This window comes from Odontomachus brunneus, unplaced genomic scaffold (genome assembly GCF_010583005.1).
Source record: "Odontomachus brunneus isolate Ranch 3 - 2012 unplaced genomic scaffold, Obru_v1 Obru_scaffold_088, whole genome shotgun sequence".
Taxonomy (NCBI): Eukaryota; Metazoa; Arthropoda; class Insecta; order Hymenoptera; family Formicidae; genus Odontomachus; species Odontomachus brunneus.
The window spans coordinates 1,128,903-1,155,102 of record NW_022639538.1 but is presented as its reverse complement, the minus strand read 5'-3'; the positions used below and the strand labels follow the sequence as shown (position 1 = coordinate 1,155,102).

Sequence of the window (26,200 nt, the reverse complement as noted above, 5' to 3'; positions counted from 1 at the left end):
ATATATATATATATATATATATATATATATATATATATATATATATATATATATATATGATATAGAAACTATGCTTAAAAAATTTGCTATGTTTTCAACAAAATTTACCGTATCCCCTAAAAACATAGTCTTGCAGGTAATCTATTCCTACGTTACTAGAAACATATAGTAAAATATAGTAATATATAGTAAAATTGAAAAGAATTTATATGAAAAAAAAGAAAACTATTCTCTCCATGTACATGCAGGAAAGAAATATTTTACTGCTAAAAAACTCGGTTTACTTCTTTTAAGTATTGGTTATCTTCAACAATGAATATTTTCTCGATAATAGCCTTGAGATATATCCATTGCAAATTTGAGAGGAGCTCATTATCATATACTCGAAAGAAGAATTTATCCTCTTTTCCAGAATATTATGAAACTCTATGGAGGAGGCAGTTGGTTGAAATGCTAAACTTAGGATTCAGAATGTATTTTGAATAAATTCGAGGCTTTCGCGCGGTAAACCTATGAAACTCGGAGCAAGTAACATTTCCACTAGAATGCACTGCGCGTTTCTCTCTGTGTGTAGTCGCAAATGGCGAACTCGTCCTTTTCTCAACGTACGGTCGCACCGATACTCCTCCTCCGTGGCTTCGAGAGGCTCCGGAGTATTAACCGTAAAACCCGGAGACATCTGCCAGGCCGATGGACTTCGCGGTGTAATCAGTGAGGAGGAGCCTATTTGAGCGGCCGCGTTATGTAATGCCGCGTATTTGCAGTGTGTTCTCTCCTCGCAGCTGGTCCGGCGTCGGGTAATCCGGATTAAGCCACAATTTAAATCGGGCCACGCGCAGGCCGAGGTTAGATTTAGTTTAAAACGCCGTGGCGTTGCGTATTGTGCACGTAATGGACGTGCTCGCGGGCGAAATTCGTCCGATCGGGGGCCGCAGGAGCGAAAATATCCGCGCCCGATCCATTAATGGCAGCGCGAAATGGGGACGCGCGCGCGACCGCGATGTACGGGCAAAATTGTTCACGAGCGACTAATCTTCGCGACTGACTCGAAAAACGACGAAATCGTATTTTCCACTAACCTACCGGCCAGTCGATCGTAAAGGAATAATGCGTCTCATACGTTCCGCGCGCTCTCGGAAAATTTCCCGCGCAACACAGACGACGATATCTCGCGAATTTAAATTTTAAGAACTCTCGCGCGTCTGAACCAAGCGTCCCAAGGCAAAGGGAGACGCGGCACGTTCTTGTGCGACCGCGTGGAATATTTTTGTTCATAACGGGAAAGAAAGAGAGAACTGGGGGAGAAAATTTCGTGCTACGCGGTAGCAGACACTGACAAAGAGGAAGCAAAAAAAAAAGAGAGAGAGAGAGAAAAAGGAAATCGCAGAATTTAGAATGTCGTTCTTTGCACAAACGTCCCTTTCGTCTTGTCTCTCGCAATGAAAGGAGGACAGGCTCTCCCAACGTCCTTTTACGTTGACCAACTCTCAGGACGCGGAAAATGTAGATTTCCCGCGCGAAATACTCGCTCATATCATTCGTACTACGTGCACAGATCGCATTCGATAGAAATGATGCACGAGTCCTAGACTGACTTTCACGACTATGTAAAAAAATCGATGATGGCAACTTGATAATTTTTTAAATTACATTTATGAAGCGAATATACTATTGAATTGATCGTTAAATTTTCATCATACTAATTTTACATAATAATGTAACATTTTTGTTAAATTCACGCAGCAACAGACTGGTTGGAAATTACACACAGATCTTCGCATTACGCTTTACATGATGTATCGTATGAAGCAAATTTTGATTAATCCTCTTTGTATTTTCTTTCTTGTATTTCTATTTCGTCGTTCTACGTGACAAATGTGAGTGTCCAATGAACCGTTCATAAGGAATGCAGTCTTTACAAATTGACTAGTAAAATTGCCGGCAAATTTACCAGTCTCCACACCCGGGGCTGTTTTTTTTATTGTTTCATGCGGCCGGGATTGCTGCGCGATCGACAGTCGGCTGTATTTTTCTATCGCGAATTTCCGCTGCGTCTCGCGAAACCTCAATTTCACGCATCGAATAGCCCCGCGAGCATAATTCAAACCGTGCAACACACGCTGTCCAACTGCGAATGTGATCTTATGTTCCAAATGCGGCCGTTATTTTGCTTATCCCGCTCGTTCCGGTTGTTTCGATTGGTGTGAGGGTGATTAAACGCGGGGAAGAAGCGGGTCGCGAACGTTGCGTTATCTCGGGACGAGAAAGAGAGTTATGATCGCAATTTTTTAATTTTGAGAAGTAACAGTCGCAATATAAAAGCGCGTCCGTTGTCGGACTCGCGGTTGCACGAAGAAGTTCTCGTGATCGGAAAGCTTACTAGTCGAGGGAATGGAAGAGTTATGACCGTAATTTTCATTTCAAAGTAAAAGTCGCGGGAGAAGTAGAGATGAAATAAAATCACGTTTGCTACCATACTATGAGAGAAAAAGTTTTGTCAATTTAACAAAATACCAGTAGTCACGACAAATGGTTTGTCTATTGGGCAGCAAATGACAAACTTTCCACTTGCTGCTTTAACACTTGTATGTAATGGAAATGTAACTAAACATACAAGAACAAATGCAATTCGTATCTCAGGCAATGTGTGTCAAAATTATGAGGAATGATTTTGCAACGGTAACACTGTTCGATTTGTTTCTCTACACGGAGAGAATTTTAGCAGTAAGAATTACTACTATACTATAGAATATTATAGGATACTATATTTCATAAGTGATACTTATATTTTAGGAACTAAAGTGCGTTATTAAAATACTTGCTATGTTTCTAGCGAAATCTCTTTGTTCTTTGGAGCAAAATTTCGCTGGCAGTCTATTCCTGGACCATTAAAGACATAGTATAACATTGAAAAGAATTTATACTATAACTAGAAAGAAAACTATAATATATTCTCTCCGTGTAATGATCATCAAACAGCAAACGTTCCGATAACAGGGGGATTTTTCTCAGTGCGGTTCCTCCATGAAACAAACCGGTGATCCGACGTGCGCATGCTCTCACGGAACACCCGTAACGTGTACGATATTTAAGCTCTAATGGAACCTCGTCTCGAGGCGAGTCGAGCGGCCGCTTAAGTATTAAAGCGGGACCGGCGGGACGAGGTTTTCCTCCTCCGAGCGGAGAAAGTTACGTGGAATGAAGTAAATGAATGAGAGAGAAAAAAGGAATAAGAGTCTCGACTTACCGTTCGGCACCGTCGGCGGCTTTTTCGTCTGTACCCTCGCTGTTGCGTTGTTCACCTGTCGAGTTGAGAAGCACACATTAGCACAACCGAAACTTCCGGTCGATCGGCGGGAGCCTCCCTCTCCCCCGCCGACATTGCCTATCCAATCGCAGAATCCGCGCGTGGCCGTGTCAAAGGGCCCTTTGATGCACTGAAAAGAGGATTCGGTTAACAAAATCAAAATTTGCTTAAAATAGGATCAACGAAATATTTGGTAATTGCATAACCAAAAAATTCAATTGCCGCTATTTTGCCTTACTTTCTCAGTAATATATCTACTTAGTCACTAAGCAAAGCAAAATAGTTAAATTTTTGTATTGCAATTATCAAACATTTCGTTGATCCTGTTTTAATCAAATTTTGGTTTCGACAACCAAGTCTTTTTTTCAGTGCAAAGTCGATTTTGAAGGAACCGTCATCCCCGCCGCGCTGGCGTAAAGAAATGAGGTAAAGGTACCAATGCTTGAACATGTACCTAATTCTGAACGTTCTTGTTGTTTCGATCTTTAAGTAAAACGAATATTTAAATTTTCAATATATAAAATATATATGCATATATAAATATACAGAGAGAGAAAATAGTTTCTCTGGATTTGATCAATTTTACTAAATTCAAAGAAATTTATTTATATATATATATATATATTGGAACACAAAAAATCAATTGAAAAATCAATTTTGATTTTGACAAATACGATTATTTGCCTTCTCAGGTAATTTCATTGTTTCATTTAATTTTCTCATTTCATAAAAAAAAGTCCGATGATTCTTCTGAAATAATCTTAAGAAACTTGACAATTTGCTCTTTTAAAAAATTCAATTGTTTGACCCAAATTCTTTATTCCTTTACTCCTCATTTCCGTAAAATGTTCAACAATTCTGTTGAAACAATCTTAAGAGATACTTAACACTTCTTTCCTCCACGATACTGATGCGCTGTCTTCTTTATTATTTCATTGTGTTCGCTCTTTTAATCGAGTAATATATTATCTAGCTGAAAACAAAATTTTATTTTCTTCAAATAATAGCATTTCTTTTTCCATTAAACAACATGGTTTGATCTCTGATGAAGCAAATAATATTTGATATGAAACTATATCGTTTGAGTTCAACGAGTCCAAATCAAACTAAGTCCGAAAAGAAACTGTTCTCCCTCTGTGTGCACATATATTCTAGGTTAAAAGTTTGAACATCTCGCATTTATAAAGAGCGAGACAACAAGAACGTCCGAGATTAAGACATCTTCAGGTACTGGTACTTTCACTTTGTTCAAAGGAAACGCCAGAGTCCGTTCGCGAGTCGGACCGTCGAATTGGCGAACGTAATTTCGCCTGATTCAAAACGAAAACAACCGCCGCCTACGGTCTCAATTGCAAATAATTATATGCGGTCGGCGGTTTCAATTAAAACTTTCGGAAACGTGCGAGTTGGTCGTGACAATAATTATTTGTCCCCGGCCGGGACAAAAAGTAACAATGGAAATAAATCGCGGTCGCGATCAGAGCGTCACATAGCGGCGACGAAATTTCCGGCGTCGGATAAAATCGCGCGGAGAGGTGAAACGGAGGGCGGCGGGGGTGAACTTTGACAATTTTACGGGGTACGGCCGGGCGCGCGGATTCCTGTAATCAAATATGCGTCGTTCGATGCAGAAGCGAGTGTGTGCGTGTACACGCGCACACACACGATATTCGGCGCGGAATTCGCGGTATCTCACGGGCTTGATTTTGTTTATCGGAAAATCGACTCGAAGCGCGATAATGACGGATACTTCTGCATCGTACGTAACGAATTATCAGCGGTATCTAATAAAGGACCAAAAAGTCGTATGCGGTTGCACGTTATTTCCTACCGATCGCCCTCGAGGGCCGACCCTCCTCCTCTTTGTTTTCGTACAGTTCGTGTTTCTTCGTGAATATAAATTCTCTGCGCACCGATAATTAAGCGCGCGTGTTCCCTACGCTTCGTGAGGCGCCGTTGTTTCTGCGCGCGCGTCATATTACGTCGGACAACTCCCTAAATATCAAAACCCTAAACATGGGAAAATTTTACCTAGTACATGTTTATCTTAAGTACTTCTAAAAAAATAATCGAAATTCAATCCTTTCTTTTTTCGTTTTTAATCGGTGTGGAGAACATTGAGGAATATGAGTCTGTTAATGTTTTTGCCATTCAATGCAATTGAGTTATAATGAATAAATAAGACACACGTTTTTAAGAACGGTATACTAAAAAATAATTTCTGCATTTGGAACTGAAATAGCTGATACGTGCGATTTAGTTGGCACTACCACACGTTTTTGCTTGCGTCAATGTCATATGTATTATCGAGAAAGTGGAACACGCATTCGATTCTTTTTCCATTTATAATCGGTGTGGAAAACATCGAGAAATATTAATCTGTTAATGTGTGTGTGTGTTTTCGCTATTCAATAAAGTTGAGAAGCATTATACTGGAAAAACAAAACACACGTTTTTAAGAACGGTACATTGAAGAAATTATTTTGCGTTTGGAATGGAAATATTTGACGCACACGACTTGGTTGGCATTACCATGTTTTTGCTTGTGTCAATGTCGCATGTATTATCGGGAAAGCAGAACATATGCAGCGACAATTAAAAATTGGTCGGTATCAAACATATTCGGTTGATCCCATTTTAAGGAAATTTCCGTTTCGACGACGGAAATCTTTTTTCGTTATCACAAAGTTGGTCTGGGTAAACCTATGTTCAGGGTTCTGAAGTTAAATCCGCGCTCTTCACACGCGCGGGCGAGAAGTTCCTTAACGTGCAACCGCAGCGAGCTCTCTCTTGAATTCAGACACACTTCTATCGTCGTCTCGCGTTTGAATTTGCTCGCGGCACGTCGCAACAGTATGTAAAACGTTAATAATTCAGAGAGGCGGGAACAGCCGTGTCGAGCCTGTTATTTCCGTGGGGTTCTCTTCGCTGTTGCCATTCGTCGATTAAACGAGGTATCGATGCACTTCGCTCCGAAACGCGTCTGAATTCAAGGAACTTTAACATTAGCGAGAAACGCATACAACTACATGTAAAAATCTCTGTCTCAGGCGAAAGAGAGAGGGAGAAAGAGCGAGAGAGAGAGATTTTTGCTCCTTGTAGTTTTCAACCTCGGAGATCAGGTAAACATTGTTTGACATGGACGCTTAAACTTTGAGCAAGTCTCCAAGTGAATAAAGACACGACTGGTAGTGACAAGTAGATCACTCGACTCGTAACCGTAATTTTATCGAGAGTTTCTCTCAGCAATTTCGAGTATCTTCTTCACCGTGAATATTGAGATATCAATACGCAGAAAAAAAATTGTTGAATAATATAACTGCAAGAATTTCAGTTAGGAAAATCTTTTTTTTCTTTTTATTGTTATCGTGGCATCAGTGATAGTAATCTTGCTTGCATATTGCTATTATTATTTTCTTTGTTAGAATCACAAGAAGACACGCGGAGAGAATGTTAGAGTTTTTTTTCCTCTTAAGTAAATTTTTCTCAATTTTATTATATTCTTGGTAGTATAGAAGAATAAATTGTTACAATTCTAATGAAAATTAACCATTTCTTTTCCTCTCAGTGCAGTTTTCCAAGATAAAACACGGAAAAAATGTTCGATTGGATGGACCAAATTTTTGATGAAATCGCCTTCGAATTGCTCGGAGAAGCGCTCGTTAGTTTCGTCTAACGCAAAAATGAGGCTTTTGCACTGAGAAAAAGAAATACTTGAAAATTTATCCGCGCGGGATATAAAGTTTATTTTACAGAAATCAACTTTACTTCACAGAAATCAACTCTACATCCCGTAACTAAATTTTCAGGTCTCTTTTCTCAGTGTGTTATTATTGCGAGTCGCACGAAAAGCGAACTCGCCGTTCTGTGATTGCCCTTGTCTCGGAAGTTGGAGAACCATGAGAGTCGGCCTTTGCGAGTCGGCGAATTTGAACGCCGCGCGATAACTACTCTTACCCTGTTCGTTAACCGATTAACGTAATTCGCGCTGTTCAACGCGCGCTCGTGACGTCACTTGTGTGACGAGCGCCGCGAATTCGCGCGATCTATTTGCGGGTTGAATATCGACAATAAAACGACTCGCGCCGTAACTAATACGACAGGCCGCGCACAATGCGCGGCTTAAATTAGCGTGCGAACGATTCCCCGCGTTTAATCTCGTCGACCCGCAGAGGCTAGCTTCACATACCCACACTCGCCGCACACACATGCGTGTGTGCATGCGCGCGCGTGTGTACGCTCGCATACGCGTCAGTCGTGGACGGGGGAGCGCGACGACGTTAAATAAAAGTCAACGCGACGTGTCGAAGGGCAGCTAATTTGTTTTATCGCGCGGATATCTTACCGGATATCAGTTACCGCGGGACAGTTTAATGAAAAACGACAAAGCGCCGGGGAAAAAAGGGGAAATACAACGAAGCGGCAGAAAGAAGCGGGAGAACGAAAAACGAGAGGAAGAGGTGGAAAAGAAAAAGAAGAGGAAATCGATCGCGCGCTCTCCGTCGGGCTCCCCCTTTTCTCCCATTCCCTGGTCCCCTTTGCCACCCTTTGTCGCCCGCCCGCCCGCTTTCGGTGAAAACAATGGCGAAGCCTTCCCGTCGATTTCCGATTATTTCGATTTCGCTCAAGTACCTGCGCGTCTGGCGAAAAAGGAAACGGAGTTTCCGGCTGGATTGCGACTTGTTTCGTTCTTTATATCGAGAACGCTCCGCTTACCACGAGCCGCCTTCTTCCTTTGCTTTTTTTTGCGCTCTTCTTCTCTACTTTTTTGTTTTGTTTTGTTCCACCTACCCGCGTCTACCTTTCCACCCACGTAGAGACAAACACGCTTCTAATCCGCCTCCTCGGTTTCCCACCCTCTCTTCCACTTCGCGACGAACGAAGAATCGAGAAGGTTCGGGTTCGTAAAAATCTGACAAAAGGGTCGCGATCTCGTGCCTCCGTCGCCGTGTCGCTTCTACGTTTCGTAAGGAGCCACGAGATCGCCGCGAAATCGATTCAGCGGAAATGTTCGCCGACGATCGAGAGATTTTCTTCCTGGGCTTCTTGTCTCGACTTTTAGCAGTGCGTCGTTTCGTTCGTCGAAGAGCGTTGAAATTTTCCCGAATGCGACGCCTCATAACATAAAAAAGACGCGATAGGACTTCCTAAACTTGAGAAGAAAATGAGTTCCTCGAAGATGCGTTGATACAATATTTCATAAGTATGTAAATTAACTCGTATAAATTTCGTTGATTGTGCAATGAGTATCGCAAGTGACTCGCCAGGCATAAGTCAATGCGTGTCGGGGAATTTTATGGGAACGCTGCGCGTCTTCCACGGTGATGAATCAAAAATTGACACGGCGGCTCTCGAATTCGCGGCGGCTCAAGTGGATCTTGAGCAAGCATCCCGGTGTGCCGGCTCTCACGAGGATCGCGAATTACGCGAGCCAATCACGCCGGGCGCATCGCGTCGCACGGTAATTTGCATTTTACGATCTTGTCGTCGGCCGCGCAGTGTGTACGCACATCTCTCGCGTCACGAGCCGAGTACTCGGGGATGAAACGAAGACCCGGTCATGCGTTCCTGGCGAGTGTAAACTGATCATGCCGCTGAATCGTCAATGTGAGGGGATGCAGGAATATCTCTCTGGTTGCGATCAAATCCTCGTTGTTTGTTCGCACGGCAGCTCTCGCAAAGTCCGGCTGGTAGAATCGGTGTAAAACTCGTAAGCCGTTTAAATGATTTCACTGAACTCGACAAGATCAATCCTTCCATATTTGACATCTTAGCAAAACCTTCTTAGATTAGCGTTTTTTGACGAAAGTGTGACAAATCGGGACGCGGCTGGTTCGAGGCTCTAGGGAAAAGTAAAGCCTCAAATTTCAAAACGATTAATCCGAAAGAAGGAAAACGGAGGTGAGTTTATGATATTCGATACTCAGATAAAAGTCAACAAAGAGATGTTGTTACCATGTACTTTTGAGATTGTTATTATGATTGTCTTTTTGTATTTATCTTTGTAATTCGATTTTTTCCTTTCTTTTTTTATACTTCACGTTGTTTCTTTAGTGTAGCAAGTGATGTTTCTCGTGTTTAATTGAAAAAATTAAGAAATAAATAAATACTCGGAAAGAAGTTCGCGGACGAGATCTCTGCGATAGCGTTGTGAATCACGCATTTGTCGCGATAGATTTTCGGTCTTAAGGTGTTGCTGACATCTTTATCGACAGAATACTGACACTCTTTTCTGCGAAGCATTGGCTGCGCGCAATTACAAGTGCTCCCACACATGCACGAAAATGCGAGAATGAATTGCAGTGTTGCTCAATATACGACTAGAATGATAAAAAATTTCAAAGTTGACGATTGTAAATTAGCCTGTCAGAAGCTGTCAGTACATATTTGCTGGATACAAAAGCTTTGCAGTTTGCACGTGTGTTTACTCCGCTAACGAAAATTTCAAGGAACATTTCTGTGCCTTTTTAGCTGAGAGCGTAAAAAATTCAAAAGTGCATGGAGAAGCTTGCGAAAAGATGATTTCTATGTGTGCGTTTTCCGCTAGCACATGGTAAAACGAAGCGGCGCACATTTATATAAGATCAATATGTGCAAGAAACACGAAAAGAATAGCATGATCGTGTCAGTGACGGTTGTCTTTACGTTGTCGATATTTTTCAAGTTCGGCGCTCCCTTAAGACTGGAAAATATCGCCAATCCGCGAATAATCTCTTACCACATTTTCTTGCTCGAAAATTTGCTCGAGCTTTACGAGATACAAAAAGAGAAAGAGAGAGAGAGAGAGAGAGAGGGAATTCGTTGTTACGTGACAGGCTGCCCGAATAGCTGAAAAGCGCGCGTGCACGCGGTTGCTGCACTTTAACGAACAAACAAACGTGCAGTGTGCGCGTTCTGAATCGCGCGCGGATCGATCCCGGCCGATAATAAACAAGCGTGTCCGTGCGTGAGCCACCACCTTGCTCTCTAACAAACAATCGCGGCGGGCCCGGCATTTTTGTTTGTCGTGCGCGTCGCGTTTAGCCAATCAGTGTGTCGTGTTAAACGCTCGCACGAACGAAAAGCATCGCGGAGAGTCGTGGGGAAAGGGAGGTGGGTGGCCGGTTCGCGATCCGCCGATTGTTTTGCAAATTATACTCGCGCGGATATTAATGACGGCCGCCAACTCGAGCGACGCGCGATTTCAGCGGCGATCGCGTGCTGTCGCTCGGTCACTCGTTCGCATGCAAATAAAACGGGAGACGCGCGTTCAGCGGAGACATGCTATCAGCTGGATCCGAAATTATGCGCGATTGCGATAACGTACGCGCAGAATGCGAACGAATGCGCGTATGTGTATATATCGAGAATTGCGCCCGCGATATATTCGTGGCGGCGCGAACACCGACAGTCGACAGGTGTTCGGCTTCCAAGAGTCCGATTCGGCTCGTCGCGAACGTCGTTGTGTCTTCGCGGGACTGTTAGTATTCATGCGTGATTGCGATCGGGCGTGTGTGACAGGCTCGCGAATGTGCGAAATCGCGGCCGCGACGAATGCAAACGTCTCTCTCTCTCTTTCTCTCTCTTGATATCGCGCATGTTTCCTCGCCCTTCACGGATTCACGGCATGCGCGGAGAAAATACCAGGAGTGGATATCAGTCGGCTAAATATGGTTGCCACGCGCGCGTAACGAAATATTAATGTTACCGAACGAATTATCAAGTCCTCAAATACAGATCTAGGTCAAACCTAAATTAGAGAAGCCAATAAGAACTCACACACTGAAGAAAAACTTTGGTTGATAAAATTTAAATTTGATTAAAATAGGATCAATCAAACGTTTGGTAATTACATAAAAATTTAATTGCTGCTATTTTGTCTTACTTTCTCAGTAATATATTAGTCACTAAGCAAAGCAATTAATTTTTGGATTACAATTACTAAACATTTCGTTGATCCTGTTTTAACTAAATTTGGGTTTCCAAAATCCAAATAACCAAATCCTTTTTTCAGTGCACGAGATATACATTGCGAAACACACCTACATCCACAAATGAACCAAGAAATGGGGCACTGAATGCCCTGAGAAAACGATTCATTGGTTTCTCGGAGTATTTGCAGTTTCCACATTAAAAAAAGAATTTTGTTGTTAACCAAAAGCTATATCTAATATAAATAAAATATTTACATTATCATATTTAAATAGCCATAAATGCTTTAACAATAATAAATTCTTTGATAAAATAATGCTTTTAACTTGAATATATTCACATGCATTTTTCTTCTAATCAAAGAGAATGTTTGTAGCAACTATAATCACAATTTTCTCCGTGTAAGAAGGACTCTTGAGGAGAGAGACCACCATGATCCTTTATTATTATACGTAGCCCTATTAATTCGTTGGCAAAAAAAGAAAATTATGGATGCAGGTCACTGAATAGTATGCAAACCGCGGTGGTTTTTCGTGACGAAAAAACCGCTCGGACGACCTTGTTACGGAGTTGTCTGTAGAGAAGCGTGTGGGAAGCGCGACGCCTAAAATTATCACGTGAATCAATATTACAAGCTGCTCTCTCCTCGCCGAAGCGCCTCTGATCGATGTTGTCATACATTCGGTCCAAAACGCGCTCGCACGCGATCCCCACAGGCGATATGGAAGTGCGAAACCGAAGATCGCGATGGTAAGCAGCCGCGAGACCGATTTCGCGATAAACAATTCCAGCTCTCATTCTGGTGGTAACAAGTTCTCATTGAAGCACTTCCACGGTGATAGCAACCGTGGCGAATTGCGTAATGCAGCGTAATGAAGCTGGAACCTTTCTTATCGTCTTACTCCGCACATTGTCTTAACGTTTAATATGAGAGATAATTGTAGCATATACTTTTACTCTAGAAAAAAACCGATAGATCTTGGATTTTAAATAGAACGAGATAGAAACGAGAGAGACATTGACAGTCGCACCTAGGATTTTACATCAAACGTGTCAAATCGGCAATAAAATGTCTCGCGGCGTTATTCTCCGATACGTAACTTTGCGCAATCATGAGAATTAGGTTACAGTTAATACACTGAGAGAAAAATTATCTTAAAATCAACAAATATTTCCTTGGTGGGTGCCATTAACATATTTACTTAAATCTACATTCTCTTTACTTAAATCAAATATTGTTTATTTAAATCAAGTAAACAATATTTGATTTAAGCAAAGAGAATGTAGATTTAAGTAAATATGTTAATGGCACCCACCAAGGAAATATTTGTTGATTTTAAGATAATTGTTTTCTCAGTATACGAGATAATAAGTTGGTGCTAAAGATTTATCACTTTTTTATAAAATTTTCGTAAGAAGTTTGGGAGTTAAATGGGAAATGTCATTTTGTTCTTGATATACTCTTCTATGATATATAAAAACAAAACAAATCGTTTTCGACAATTATACCATGATACGCGCGCAATGAGTTAATAAATTATAAAGAATTTATTTATCAAGTTATAGAAAGATATTTTCAATATTTCCAATATTTTAATATGATTTAAGGAGAGGAGATAAGAGCACAAAGCAAACTATCTTAAACGCACTCGACGAATCATGAAACAGATCTATATGCTCATTTACATAATTATATCCGCCATTTTATTATTCTACTTACTATTTTAAAGGTAAAAATGATTTTCTCCCTTTGAAATTGGACGATTCCATTCTCAACTTTATTCGCTAAAAACACGATGAACCTTTAGCACTAACTCGATAATAAAATACCTCCTCGAATGTTGTCAATTCCCTCTTTCCCTTTCTGGATTCTCAACAACATGGCGCGTTTCGTTGCGCATAATAGTAGCGTACGGTGCGATTGGCGGCGGAGGAGCCGGCCGAATGGCCGCATTAATCAGGACTCGGGCTGCAAGGGCGATCGGTATTCGAAGGATCCAACAATCGAGTGCGATTCCTCGGCGGCGGCGACTCCCTCTCTCCGAGGGAAATCCGCATTTTCCGAGCACTTATCCCCCGTTCCCAGGCCAGTCGCGCGCGCCACGTTCGTCTGCGGACCGCCTCCGCCGCCTTGGAGAGAGAACGCGCGCCGGCTTTCCGAATAAGCGAAATGGCACTTTGGAAATTTCGCGGCGGCGACCTAGCCTCGCTCGCGTTCGATGGGCGAGCGAGCATCTGCATAAATTTGACTTGCTAAGGCCGAAAACTCGACCACCGCTGCCGGCTGCAGCTGACCGTCGAGGTGCGGCGGTGCGGTACCTGTCGTTAATGCCGGAAGCGATGTACGTAACCTATGACCGGGCCACCGCTTCTACTAGGTCGTGTTACGATCGTGCGGCGAAATGTAGGAGGTAACTTCGGTCACCTCTTGCCTTTATTGGTCATCTCGCTTGCTTACGAACCCAACACCCAACCCAACCGCGCGACCCCTTAATGAAGGAGCAACAGCGAGGAGACCCCGACGAGCATGGGGACACTCGTGTGTCAACTGATGCTTGGTCTGCTTCTTTTTCGTTGTCATCATCATCGCCTTGTTAAGCCGCGTTTCGCCGGGCAATTCGCGCCGTATCGGCCGAAGAAGTTTCCCTTCCTCGTGATCGCCTTCCCTCGAGCTGCTTTTGTTGCAACGCTGCATAGTCTCACCGTCTCTGGGTGTACTCGTCCGTCGGGTTCGCTCGTGAGAGCTTCTTCTCTTAATTATGCGGAGCACTCTGCGGGACGAGCTCGTGTTGGCGGCGGTTGTGGATAAACGAGACGGCGAAGAGAACCGCTTTGGTTTTCCGCTCCTTCAGTGCGCGAGGAAGATATTCTTCTCAACTTTTTCTGTTCCTGGTTCTCCTCGAGATTCTTGGGAGATTGTTGAAAAGCCCGCCGAAATATGCGATCCGGATGTCTCCTCGACGAGAGGAGCCCTGACGTGCGATGAGCGATAAATTCTCTCTCCCCCCTCGCTCCGTTCTGTTTCTCGATCGATCGGCCTTCGCCGAATTAACGCGAAATTGCGAGTACGCCCTCTGGAAGAGCCGCCGCGATGGAAAATTCGCATGCTTGAACGCGCGGCGCGCAATTTTCGCAAGAATTTTCGCTGCGTTGCGCTCCCGTGAATCGCCTCGCCGAATCTCCGTTCGCGGCTGCATTTCGCGACGAGTTGTGAAATCGCGGCCATGGAAATGCTCGATTCTCCGCCGTTCGCGAAACTTGCATGAATTTTTCATGCGCGATTTAATCGACGATTCGCGATCCGCCCCGCCGGGGCTATGTTTGCACGTTACTGCGAAGGCGTCGTCGCCGTCGTTCTCAACGTCGTCGCCGCCGTCGCCGCTGACCCAGAATGTGGGCTGGCTCCTTTGCATCTTCAGGAAGAGCTTTTTCCGACCTGGTCGACCTCTCACGACCATAGTCGTTTGCCCAAGGCCAAGCTCGTTAAGACGCATTCATGTCGCGCGTGCAGCAACCATAACTTTCGACCTCCCGCGGCACTGATGTGTATACGGGGTGTCTGGTTTTAAGTGTCCAGGCATGTGAGGATGGCAAGAACTCATTACACTAAATAGAAAAATGCTTTACCATTTTGCGGATCATCACGAAAATTATTGAGATATTACCCATACGGAAAAATTTTCAAAAAAATTGTTCATTAGACAGTAACTTGTCTCACGCAGATCGCTATTTAAAGTTGGATGTAAATTTTTTAGTTGAATTACATGGTGTATACGTGACATATTATGCTTCTAATCGTGATTCTGCTGAAAAATTCAATTCGAAATTCAAATCTCATTAGAGTCATTGACACAGATTTCAATTTGCCGTAGCTAGAGAATTGGCAAACAAAAGTTTAAAATCTGTATTAACAATTACTATCTGAAATTGTCTCAGATAGTATTGTGAGATAGATTTAAATTTAGATTTCACATTATCAGATTATCGGATATCAGAATTGAGGTTGGAGAGAAAAAGTTAGATGGCAGTCTTTCAGATAAGTTCCAGACATAAATGACACATATACCATATTTCAACTTGGATACTTAATTTTGAATAAAAATCGAATATTTGATATGTGACAAGAGTTCCAGATGACAATTATATGTATAAATATTTTATATGTCTCTTCAGATTGCCTTACAGAGCTCGTCAAACCGTATATCGCGTGTACAGATCGATCAATTTCCCTTTCATTAATATTTCAATAATTACTGCGGTATCTTCCAAATTTTTTATTTAGTTCAACGAATTCTACCTAAAAATAAGCGCTCGGATACCTAAATATAGACACTTTATATAAGCTCTTTGGCCCATCGTGTTCGAAGTTCTCTTTTGACCGTGAAACGTGTCGAAGTATTTTAAAATTCACTTTCCTCTCGCGCCGTGATAATCTGGTTCGAAATATTTGAACAAATAATTTTAAACAATATTATATTAAATAAATATTAAATTAATTGAAATTTATTTCACAGAAATAAACTCTATATTCCACAAATAAATCTCCAAACATATTCTTCAGTGTATATCGCGAAAAGATTGTTTAAGAGATATAAAATTTATTCACGAAAATAGAACTTATTTCATGGAAATTAACTTGATCGCACGGAAATAAAATCTCGCGAATAAGTTTCCAAGTATTTTTTCTCAGTACAAGTCGCGCGCACAGCTCCCGCAGCCCTTATATTTATTACTCCCGCCTGTGGCCCTTTTTCCGCCCCATCTGCCTTAGATCGCCTCGCGACATTAGCAACGTCGTCATTATCCCCGTTTCGTATCTTCGACCCGGAATGTCAGAGCCTCGCTTCGCCTCGCCTCGTCGGCTAAGAGTGAGAGCTTTTCTTTCGGCGGGATTTCTTGTCGTGACGCGAGTCGTCGTTTTCTTTACCGCTTCTTGCTCGTTAATCTGCATTCTTCGTTCGGCGGCGGTTCAGTGGCTCGACGTTAATATCAGGCTACCGTACAGCCTCTGTCATTTGTCATGGGGTGCTGCGCGGCGCGGCGCTGCCCGAGTGAATCGCGGCTGGATTATGCATTCGAGGCTGTTCCTTAGATCCGCCCGGAGTCCGTAAGCACTTATCACACTCGTTCGATCGGACGAACGACGCTCTGTGGATTTTCCACGGCTACACGCGACGCTTTTTTCACGCCATCGACAAATCTATTCCGCGCCCTCTTATCGCAGATAAGAGCGTTCGATAGGGAAAGGATGCAAGAGGCGAGGTATATCTCGAGCGCGGAACCGGTAGAGTTGTCATTTTTATCTCGACTCGCGCTATGGCTATCCGCAGCCATTCAAAAGATCGCGGATAAATTAATGTCACATGTTTCCCCCCAACGATCGCGATAAAAAGAGCGAGTGGAAATTCCAGCGAGCCTAAGGGGATGTTGAACATTAACATAATGCAGCTTCGTAATTCGTCCTTTCTATTTAGTTGAGGAGAATTGCAAATGCTTACACACAGAGTGCAAGTATAAGTGGCGGAGTATCTTATGTTTTATAAACAATAAAAAATTTTATTAAGAAATTTTTTGTTCTATATACTTTGACTCTCACTTCTATATACTTTGTACTCTCACTTTGTATACATTGAGAAAAAGTTGTTTGGCATTTTTAACTCTGTAATCACACGGAGAAATAATTATTGTAAATCATGAGGAAAATCATTTTATTATTAGAAAGAAAATTATTTTTTTAATTAAATTCTACTATAATGTTAGTGATAATAACCTTATATGCATGTTGCTACTATACCATTTTTCTACAAAAAATATGATTGGAGCCAAAGATAACTATAATTTTAGTTAAGTCAGCTATTTTTTTTCTCACAATGTAAGCATTTACAATTTTACACAAAGAACAGTACACTGTATGTTCGAGACACTTCTCTTACCCTCAACCCTCGATCAATCGCGAGCTGCGTGTCACAGATTGTCATATTTTTCATATAATTGTTCAGCCCCGCGAAAAATTAAGAGCTCACTTGCGAAAAGGAAGCTGAGCCCCGAAGAAGAACAGGAAGAATACGAGGAAGAATGAACGCGAACACGCGGCGGTCGGGAACATGTAAGGGTTCGTCAGGGTTCGGGACAATGCGGGCCGACGATCACAAAGGGTGTTCGTTAAGATAATGGGCCATTGAACGCGATATCTCGTTGCGAGCGTCTCGCGTTCCTTGAAAAGCTCCGCGCGACGACGATGTTCTGAGCTGCCGTCCGAGCCGTGACAGTTTCCGCGAGTCTTCCGCGCGCGTCTTGTCACTCGACATTCTCTTCGATTATCGAGAAGTCCCGCGCCTCTTGGTCTCCTCGTTCCCGACCGGAATTCGCCCTTTCTTCGCCTTCTTCGTCGGAAACGTGCTGCACTAGGAGGGGGAGATGGAGGAATGAACGGAGGGGTTGCGATTCGCAACCCTGATGCACAGCTTGCGTCACGGATAGACGACTTCGACGCGAGAAATTTCGTCTCTCCTTGCACGATTCTATGAGAATCAGGTAACGACGAAACTAACAGAGCTGAGACACGAATTCCCGAAGACTGAGATTCGCTGAAGATTAACCCCGGAACCCTAAATAAAATAAGGTAAAATCGATCAACTCTTTAAGTGAAAATATGTGTTCTGTTTTTTCTGTTATATTGGATTGTGTAACTAGTAATTTTAAATTTTTCTCAGGAATTACCTGTAAACTTTGAAATTACTTATTATACACTTTATAACTACTTCATTGAATCGCAAAAGTATTAACATGAATATTATTAAAGTTAGAGTTAAGAAATATTAATCGCCATATTTCTCGACAACTTCTACTCTGATTAAATAAAAAGCATCAAATTTCCACAATTCTTTCGGGAGTTATGAACGAAAGAAGATGCGCGGGCAAAATTTTCCCACGTTTAGGGTTCTCCGGGGTTAAGACTGACGCGCCAAGTGAAGTATTCGATGAAATATATAAAAGAGAAGTCCCCCAATCGTGCCGCTCGGCGAAATAATCCCCCCGCGATATTCGAAACCCTGCGCGAGTTTTCGTTCTCGCCGCAAATCGTACTTTCGCTCTCTTTGTATTTTCACCTTCGTATTGCTTGGTCCATCAATTTCCCCGATTTTACAGCGCGGAATACACCGGCGAGACGAACAAATACGGCGATGAGCGGCTCTGAAATTTCACGAGCGAGCGAGCGAGCGAACGGGTGTCTCGTCTCGTCTCCCACCGAAGGGCGGCCTTCGCGCGTTAAATTGCGCGTGAAATGTGAATACGTGTATAGCCCTTCCCCTCTCCTTCAAGTTCGTAAAAAAGTGACTCGGGAAAATCACGCCACCACTATCTTTCACTAAGGGGAGTGAAACGTGTGTCGCCTCTCGCTAATTGTAATCGGTAAATTTTTCGAAAATCTCTTCGGCAAAGTCGTCGATTTGATTTCCGAAGTCGTCGAGAGCCAAATTAACGTGCCGAGAGGGAGGAGAGAAGGACGCAACGTTGAAAATCGCGACCGGAGATTAGATGGCTCTCCCGCAGGCAAGATTAACTAATAAAGCGTCTTCTGGTCCGCGCAAGGGTGGCGGAGAGCAGAACTCGTAACAGCTAATTGCGCGTCTCCTCAAATTTCACCCCCGTAATTGCCGCAATAAATACGTAGCACTCGGGGCCCTTTCCGCGAGTTTTGGAAGAGGGACCATCGCGGGGCGGCTCCGCGAATTTTTATGCCACTCTTTTCGGAACCGCCGCCGGCTGGATTAACGTGGAAAGCCGAAAAAAAGCGACGGCGACGGCGGCGGATCTCTCTAATTTAAGATCTCTCTCTCCCTCTTTCTCTCTGTATATTTCTCTTTCTCCTTCTTCCCCCTAATCCCTTCTGCAATTAAAGTGCTACGCCACGTTCGTGAGAAAATTACGCGTAAAAGAATTCTCGTTAGAGCTCGTTCCTTCTCTTTTTCTTCCCTTTTTTCTTTCCTCCCTTCGCGATTCTCGTTATGCCTGGCGTTTCACCGCGTCCGCGCCTCTTTTTCAACCGCTCGCTACAGCAGTCTCTCTTGGAAAATTCGACAAAAGACTCCGCGCAAAACGGGTCAAACGTCGTCTCTAAGAGAGTGACGACGTACGGATATGTAATCGCTCCGGGATTACTTTCGCGCGTGAATTGGGAACGGAGTGCAAAGGTCTCTCTTCTTCTCCTTCTCACGTGTTTGCTTCATGCGAGAATCTCATCGCGCAGTCGCAGGTGAAATGCAAATCGCCGCTTAGGAAGAAGCATTATCATCGCGCTGTGTTTTTCGCGGCCGTCTCGATCGCCATTCGCCGAAGTACTTGAGCGTTCGCGCCTTTTTCCCCCCCTTCGCGCGCGTGTCTGCTGACGACACATGTGTGTCAACAACTTGCGCAATTATTGTTCTAAACTTTACTCCCCATGATCGATGGCTACACGTCCCGCAGGTTCCCCGGAGCGGGATCTCGTCTTAGGAGAAAGTTAAGCGCCACACGTGTGCCGGTCAAAGCAGGTGAACGAAACAAAAGAGACTCGCAGTGGGAATATCGCGTTATCGAATAAACGTTGTCGTTTGGAAAGAAAAGTAGAAAAAAAGGAAAACTCGGACGACGGAGTGCTTGCGCGGCGGCGGTCGTGTTTGCAATTTCGTCTCGTACAAACTTCCTGTTTAAGTTAGAAAAATCATTCGTCAAGAAATTTTCATGCGACGTAACTTGCTCGAAAGGAGAGAGGAAAGTTAACGCGTCTCGCGAAATATTTCTCTCTTGAAGCGAGCAATTCGCGGCCGCACTTTCGCGACTTCTCCGCCGTTCGAAGAACGAAAGGTGTCTTTTCACGAGTGCGAAGGAGTATGGAACGGCTTATAAAATGAAAACAGAAATAGGGAGAGAAGAAAAAAAAAGGGGGAAAATACATATAGGTTGTCTGCGACGATAAGTGAAAATTGATAAGCTTGATTTAATGCGCACAACGGAAATCATTATATATAATTGCACTGCACCGATCCCTCTAATTAATAACTTAAGATTCTACATGATTATTTGCAATATCGTAGACGTAGGATTTTATGTTCAGTTTGACCTAATCTACATGTGAACACGTTTTCTCACTTGTCATCAGACAACTTATATACGTATGTATATAAAAAGAAAAATAAAAAAGAAGTATCAGGACGAAGGAAAGCTGATCTGCCGGTGGAAGATCGATCATGGCACGGTTCTCATGTCGGCGTCGCGTGAGAGAGCGGGCAGTGGTGTGCGAGTTTAGCGATTTCTCGTGATGTGCACACGAGAGGCACACCCCGGGTGTCTCGCATCGTCGCCGCGTGCGACGGATTTCCGCCACGATAGCGACAATGGCGGCTTGCAGTGGTGGTTGTTGCCTTACCTTTCCGGACACTTCGCGAGGTCCTTATTATTCAGTGGCCTCCTCAGTGTCCTCCCCCACGTCCGTCAGCGTTCGCCCGTTACTCTCTCTCGCTCTTTTCCCCGATCGACCGACCGACCGGTCGATCTTATCTCTTTCGCTCGCTCGCTCTCTCAGACTTTGCGATCAACCATTTTCTCTCCGCAACGAGTCTCTCGCTCGCTCTCTCAGCCTTTCCTCCCCTCTACTAGTCTCTCTTTCTCTATCGCTTTATGCTCTTTTCCTCTCTCACGCGCAGAGGCTCTCTATAATGGGGACAAGAGGACATCTGCGTGAGATACGACCGCGATTGTTTCGTCTGGGGCTTTTGCTTTCGTTTCGGTCACTCGGCTGCCCCACAGCCCGGCCAGCGATGGACGAGGATCTCGTCCGGCCTGGCGGACTCCTGCATCTCGTGTGCCCGTCGACGTTCGACGATTGTTGCTTTCGAACGCGTCCACCCCTTCAACTTCGCGCGCACGCTTCGCATCCGGAGCCATCGCCAACGCCAGTCACCTGCCGGTTGCGCTTGGTTCGACCTCAGAGGTCTCGAGGTCAGACGTTAATATATACCCGCGCGTGTTCGCGACGTGATGTTTTGGCAAGTCCGCGTTGGCGACCGACACCGATGCGCATGTCTTTTCCTCCTTGTCTCTCTATTTTCGCGCGTTAAGCTATACCGTGAGGATACTCGAGGCAAGAAGGATCGGCAACGAACCTTCGCGACGTTTCATCGCTCCGCGACATTGGTCCAGCCGTGATTAAAAGGCAAATTCGTCCGAGCGTTCGCGACTTTCCTCGCGCGAGCCGTAGAACTTTTGAGTGTGACGCGGTTAATCGACGAGTCGAAATAAAAAGCCGACTGGGCTTTCAGGCTTTAATTGAGCCATTAAAGTCGCAGTGAAGAAGGCCCGCCCGATCAAACGGCGGTCATTATCGAACCGGAAAAAATCCGAAGGAGTAATCACTGGCCGTGATTCAAGAATATAATCCTATTACGGCCGAAGAGCGATATAATGACGACGGAAGAAGATGCTATATCTACCCTCGGAAGCAATCTCTTTCGCCGTCGTCGTCCTCGCGCGGAAAAACGACCTCTCTTTTTCTCTCTTTTCCTCTGCTCGTCGCGCGGACGCTACGCCAAAAATCCGCGAGACGTCGTCCGACTGCAATCATCGTAATTGCGAGTACGCGGGATGCGAGGCGATTTTCGAGTCTCGTTAACGTCGGACCCACGCGACGGGGATTTCGAGGGATCGACCCGGCAGCTCCAGCCCACCGTGAGAAGATAACTAATCGAGTTGTTCAATTAGGCTAAACCGTTGTTGTTCGGCGTATCAGCGTCGACGCAGCAGATGCTGCGGTCGTCGCGCGGTCAGCCGTGGGAAGCTGCGGAAACACGATGATCAAAGCCGACAGAGCGGGCCGCTGCATCGCGACAAGACCGTCGAGATTCGCGACGGTTCCGCGTCGCGAAATTACATCGCGATGCAACGGCGAACGGACATCTATAACTGACTGTCAGTCGCGGGTCTTGCGCTAACGAGTATTCGCGCGTACACCCAGGCAAATACAATCTCATTCTGCGCGAAACCCTCTCATTGAGGAGAGGTTTTGTGATGATCAATCGTGGCTGAATAGTTGCTTCGGTGAAATGGTTTGTGCGAACGCGTGTGAATGCAATCAAAGAAATTGGCGAGTATTAATAAGTAAGCAACTTATCAAGACTTGGTATCTGTTCCAAGGCTTGGTAATCATTACCGACCCATGTATCATTCAGCAGTTTGTTAAATAAACCGTTCAGTGGTATTTACCACGTTATACATAATATGATTAATATCAGAAATGTGTGACCAAATACTTTGGAAATAGACGAACCGTTTAGCGATTACTGATAAATTATCTGGTACCATTTACCAAATCGTTCAGTTATTTTAACTAAATGAAGAGTATGTTTTATTATCTTGCAATTAATACCAGAGTAATGATTGGTCGGTAAGCGTTACCATATTCAATATTAATTACCAAATACTGCACTGAAACACTCAATCAAATGCACTTAATTATGTGCAAATGTCGACCGAGACACAGTTAGTTATTGACGACGACAATGCAAGGCTTTGTTTTTCAATATATTTCAGTTTTACATGGTCTCAAAAAAATTCTTCTAAGAAAAATATTCTGAGCACAATATTCTTAAAGTCAGGGGAATTTCGTCTTTTCTCTACAGTCTAGTTCCTTGATAAAAATTCCTTTAAAAATAAGGGGGCATTGTGCTTCGAGTAAACATTTCTCTTGATTCAAAAGAAGAAAGTTAGGATAATATCTAGCAGATTTCCGATTAATAGTTTACTATTTTAAGAAGTAGCACCTTGGAACTAGAGTTCTTCTCTCGAATGTTAGAGTATTTTTCTTTTAGTTTTAAAAGAATCTCCTCTGAAGAGGAGATTCGTAACATAAGAGTATTTCGAATGAGATTGTATTTTTTTTGGGTGAGGAAATGCGAATGAATGGCTGTCTGCACATCGCGCGAATATTAATCGTGGAAAATTAATCACGGCGCAAAATTACGGAGCACTTCTTGCGGTTCTCCGTCCTATACGACGTAATTCCACGTAATTTTTATTCGCGTTCTTGCCGGAGGGATTTTCCCGCCAACGATCGGACGAATAAGCAATTGCGCGAATATACTCGGACACTCGGACACTACGGTTGCCATGTTCAATTGCCTCGTTTATCCTCGATCGATTCGACGGAGCTCGTCAACCTCGTGTGCAAATGTCGACCGAGACACAGTTACTTATTGACGACGACAATGACGACGACGATGATAACGATGACGACGACGCGCAAGATAACAGCCGAGAGCTCGAGATTACGTTCATCAAGTGAACTTAATTCCTATTACTATCGTCTCCCCTACACGAGAACACGCACTCGACTAGCGGATTAAGGTCGTACCGTGAGAGAAAGAGATGGGGAGAGACAGAGAGATATGCGAAAAAGCAAATTCAGATAGACAGACAGGAAAAAAAAAAGGAAAGAAAAGCAACGAGTGCGTGCGTGAGCAAAGTGACTCGCGGATCGCTCGTTAATCGAGACACGGGCGACTTTCTCTTCTTCTCTCTTTCTCTCTCTCTCTCTCTTACACTCACTCTTTCTCGATCTCTTCCCATCTTTCCGTTTACAACGCCGCCGCACTGATTTTCACCGGCGCGAAATGGCCGGCCAATCAGGAAGCGGAATTTGTGGATCACTTGAGGCCCTCGAGCGAATCGAGACTCGTCAATCGGCTCGCGGCACTCGTGGATCCACGAGTGGCCATCAGTCAGATTGATCCAGGCCACGAGAGAAATCTCGTTCTCTCGAGTCCCTGAGGCCCTCTCCCGCCCCTTTTCCCCGTCGCCTGTTCTCTCTTCCCCCCTCCCTCTCTTTCTCTACTCATTCGATCTCGAGCTCGCGGAATTGTCCCGCGCATTTCGTTAATTACCGCGACACCGTCGAGTCGTCTCTCATCATCGCTTCTCTCTCGCGCGCAGGTAAACAGCTCCGTCGAGTCGCGCTGTCGACAGCTCGAATCGCGATTCATCGCCAGTCGATCCGACGATCCGATCGCAATTAAGTCTAGTCTCTTAGATCTACGGCCTGCGCGGCGTCCTGCGCGTCCATCTCCGCCGCGACGTCGGCTACCGGTGAAAAAGCACGGACGATACATCCGCAGTAATTAATAACCGCGCGTGAAACACATCATTAATTATCCCCGGCTAACAACGGCGCCGGCTGCCCGCGAGCGTATCGTTCATCGCGATATCTTCATTTTTCAACGGTACCGATGGACGCGCCGGACACACGCGTCTCGACCCGACTTACACAACTATCGCCAGCCGCGATCCGCTCAATCTGCCAGAGACGGACCCATCCGTGATCGGATGAGTCCCGCGGATCGCGGCGGTCGCTTCGCGCGGTGCAGCAAGCGAGTGAGAGAGAAAGTGTGTGTGTACGTGCGCTCTCTCGCTGCACCGCGCGGCTCTCCTAGAAAGTAAACACATGTTTATATCCGAAATGAATTAATTATAATGAGACGAGATGTATGTATATATATGTATATATGTATGTATGTATATATATATATATATATATATATATATATGTATATATATATTTGTATATACACACATTGTATATACATACATATATATATATGTATGTATGTATAAGTATATAAGTATAAGAAAATTCATGCACACCTCAATTTTCCGTCCCTCAACCACGGTGCCGTGTAGCCGCTCACGTGCCCGGTCCGCATCAGCACTATTTGCGAATGTTACAAAACCGAATCCCTGCATGCAAAGGACAGACAAAAACAACATGCATTAAACTCAATTTACAGACTGCCAGCGCTCCGCAAAAAGCCGACTGGCTGGGCCGACATTTCGAGAGCATAATTAATAAATATAAACGCGCATTTCTACGTAATACAATATATAAATATGTATACATATAAATGTTTATGTACATTCTATATATAAAGGGTCAATTATGGGGAGGGGAGCGGGAGAAGGGGCGATGTATGTTCCGAGAGGGAGACGCCGTAGGGCGGCGCGACGTTCCTCGCGTCGCGCGTCCACGGCGATTTTCGTTCGTCCAGTTCGCGTCGTCAGAACCGAGAGAGCGCGTTCTTGTCGATTCTATCGCGTCGTATGATATGTACCACATGTGTGTAAAGATGTCAGAAGGGACACGAGGAGCTCTCGTCTGTCGCGAGAGATTGACGCGAGCGAAAGGGCAGAACCGCCCGTCGTTTTCGCGAGGAAGAACGATTCTCTCACGCTGTGTTAGAAAGGAAGTGTCTGAAAAGTAAGAGACATTCATTCGGCGAGTGCCAACGACGTATTCACTTGTACTGCTCGCGTAAAAATAGCATAATAAATAAAAACAGTACGCACTTGTGTTATTTTTACATTGAGAAAACATCGGCCGCGTTCCAGCAGAGAAAGCTGCTTAGCAACTGTTGCAAAAATTCGTAAATCCGATCGTCGCGTGTTGCCGATCCCGGCTGAATGTAGGAGTCTGATGCCAATCAGACTCACAAATTTTACAACAGTTGTGTAGCAGCTTCCTCTGCTGAGCGCACAGCCATTGTTTTCAAATGAAAAATACGCGCATTTTCTTAAAATCGTTCGCTTTTCACGCGACTGTCTGTTCTATCTGAACAAGAGAATTTCGAGTCAATATGTCAATTAGTGCTCGACGAATAAATGTTTGTTTTATATCTTTGAGATCTCTTTCCCAGTGCATGAGTACGACCTCTCCAGTTCGCGTCGCACGCGACTATTTCCTTTGCATCCGGAACTTCTTTTATGTGTTACTTCGAACGGGCAAGACAGACGGACGGAGAACCGCCTTCACGGTGAATTAAACTCTCGACATAACAGTCGCGTTATTATCTGTAGTTCCACGGCGGGTTCTCGAGACGACGAGTATCGCGAAACGGGGATCGATTGCGTCTCTATCGAGTGTGTGTGTGTGTGTGTGTGTGTGTGTGTGTGTGTGTG

General features: G+C 44.2%; 1 protein-coding gene across 1 annotated transcript in view; it reads right to left on the bottom strand.

Annotated features, from left to right (window-relative positions):
• Nucleotides 1-26,200, bottom strand: part of LOC116848061 (RNA binding protein fox-1 homolog 2-like) — a gene marked incomplete at its 5' end in the record, with an annotated part of 462,314 nt that overhangs the window by 90,117 nt on the left and 345,997 nt on the right. The window contains 2 exons of the mRNA XM_032823807.1: nucleotides 3,248-3,302; nucleotides 24,893-24,985. Coding sequence (XP_032679698.1) covers nucleotides 3,248-3,302; nucleotides 24,893-24,985 — 148 coding nt within the window. The remainder of the gene's footprint in view (nucleotides 1-3,247; nucleotides 3,303-24,892; nucleotides 24,986-26,200) is intronic.